This window comes from Hipposideros armiger, unplaced genomic scaffold, assembly GCF_001890085.2.
Source record: "Hipposideros armiger isolate ML-2016 unplaced genomic scaffold, ASM189008v1 scaffold_488, whole genome shotgun sequence".
Taxonomy (NCBI): Eukaryota; Metazoa; Chordata; class Mammalia; order Chiroptera; family Hipposideridae; genus Hipposideros; species Hipposideros armiger.
The window spans coordinates 1,228,187-1,229,827 of record NW_017731838.1 but is presented as its reverse complement, the minus strand read 5'-3'; the positions used below and the strand labels follow the sequence as shown (position 1 = coordinate 1,229,827).

Here is a 1,641-nt window from a genome sequence, read left to right as displayed (position 1 = left end):
ATAATCTCCCATGTCAAAGTCTTGAATTTAGTCACATCTGCCAAGCCCTTCTTATTGTGTAAGGTAACATTAGCAGGTTCCAGGGATTAGGATGTGAACCTATTAGGGGCTTTTATTCTGCCTGCTATAATCATGTAGTGTAATAGCAGGCATGGAATTACCAATTTCTGAGAGTGCACAGGGCTTCAGGGAGAATCCAGATGCCACATTTTCCAGCACCTTTATACTGGCCGGTGTTCCTGTTGGACTTTGCTTTAATAAGCAGCTGTTCCTGGATGTGAAGAAAAGAGGTTATTTTGCTTCCTAAACTGCAAGGTGCACACAGCAGTCCATTCTTGTTGAAATGATCAATGGTCCATGAAAAATAGACAAAACAATCTGAACAATGATTTTGATAATGAGTAGGTGAGGGATTTGCATTATTAATTAGACACAGAAAAGTGACACTAAAATTAGGAAATAAGGAGAGTGCTTACATAAAAAAGGCCCCCCTCTCTCTCTGTTGGTTTTCAGTTGGGAGAAAAAAAATATGTTGTGAAGAACCCAATTAAATCATAAAATCACTGTCACAAAGAACACACACTACGAATTTTACTCACCGGTATGCTGCGTCGTGAAATGTTTGCATGGCATATGTGAAAAATTTGCAGTGAATGCTATTGGTGCACTTTTTTTGGCATTCTTCAACACTTTTAACATTAGATACATTGAAATTGACTCCTCTCATGTCAATTCCTTCATAAATGTCTCTGTGGCAAGCTGCACAAATAAAATGCATATGGCAAATTCAGTCAGTTTTCCTTCTAGAAATAGATCATCAATTTGGGCACTGTGGTTTTGAAGGGTGATATTCTGGTTTTGGCAACTGATCTATTAATTAGGGGATTTAGAATTGTTGTTACCTTACTAAGTTATCAAACTCTGCTTGAAATAAACATGTCCCAATGTTTTAGAGCACTAGCGTGGAAAAGGGGTTACTTTGCTTCCCAAACTGCAAGGTGTGTGCAGCAATACAGGTAATATTTCATGCTGAAATTATCAATGAGCAGTGGAAAGAAAATAAGCAAGGCAATAACAACAGCCCTGAGGCCGTGTGCTGGGGTTTGCATTAGTCGATAAACTGATGTGCCTTCAACCTCTTGCACTGAGTGAAGGAGCTTCTCTCTTTGCTTATTTCTCAGCTCTCAACTATTCCTGTCTGATTGCAGATTGCATCTGTAAACCCTGTCATTGACATCTGTGTCATATCATGACCATGAAATGTGGAGAGTTCTTGTATGTGCATGATGAAACCATTTCCATTCCTTCTTTCAAAATTTCTAAAATTTCCCTTAAGCACACTTTCAATTAAATGTTATCTTATATATAAAATAAACCAAATTTATGAGTTAGGCTCTTTTTGTTAAAGACTCAAATTTTTTAGTTAGACTCTTGGTTAAGAAAACCAGCAGTATAAACCATAATCTATAGTATATACGTTTCCACTCATAGGAGGTATGGTTGAAGAAGCCATAAAACTAGATTTAATGATGGGACTGATAGAAAATGTACAGGGTATTAGAATAACAGTATATGGAGCGGGACAAGGCAGTGGATTATTCACGGCGGTTTATGCACACAGGTTCATGCAAATTAGAGAAA

At 37.5% G+C, this 1,641-nt stretch overlaps 1 protein-coding gene across 1 annotated transcript in view; it reads right to left on the bottom strand.

The window, feature by feature from the left end:
* KLKB1 (kallikrein B1) overlaps nt 1–1,641 on the bottom strand; it is a 23,043-nt gene that overhangs the window by 12,192 nt on the left and 9,210 nt on the right. Inside the window, exons 5-6 of the mRNA XM_019667174.1 lie at nt 600–759; nt 162–271 (exon numbers count right to left, since the gene is read on the bottom strand). Of these exons, the coding sequence (XP_019522719.1) occupies nt 162–271; nt 600–759 (270 nt within the window). The remainder of the gene's footprint in view (nt 1–161; nt 272–599; nt 760–1,641) is intronic.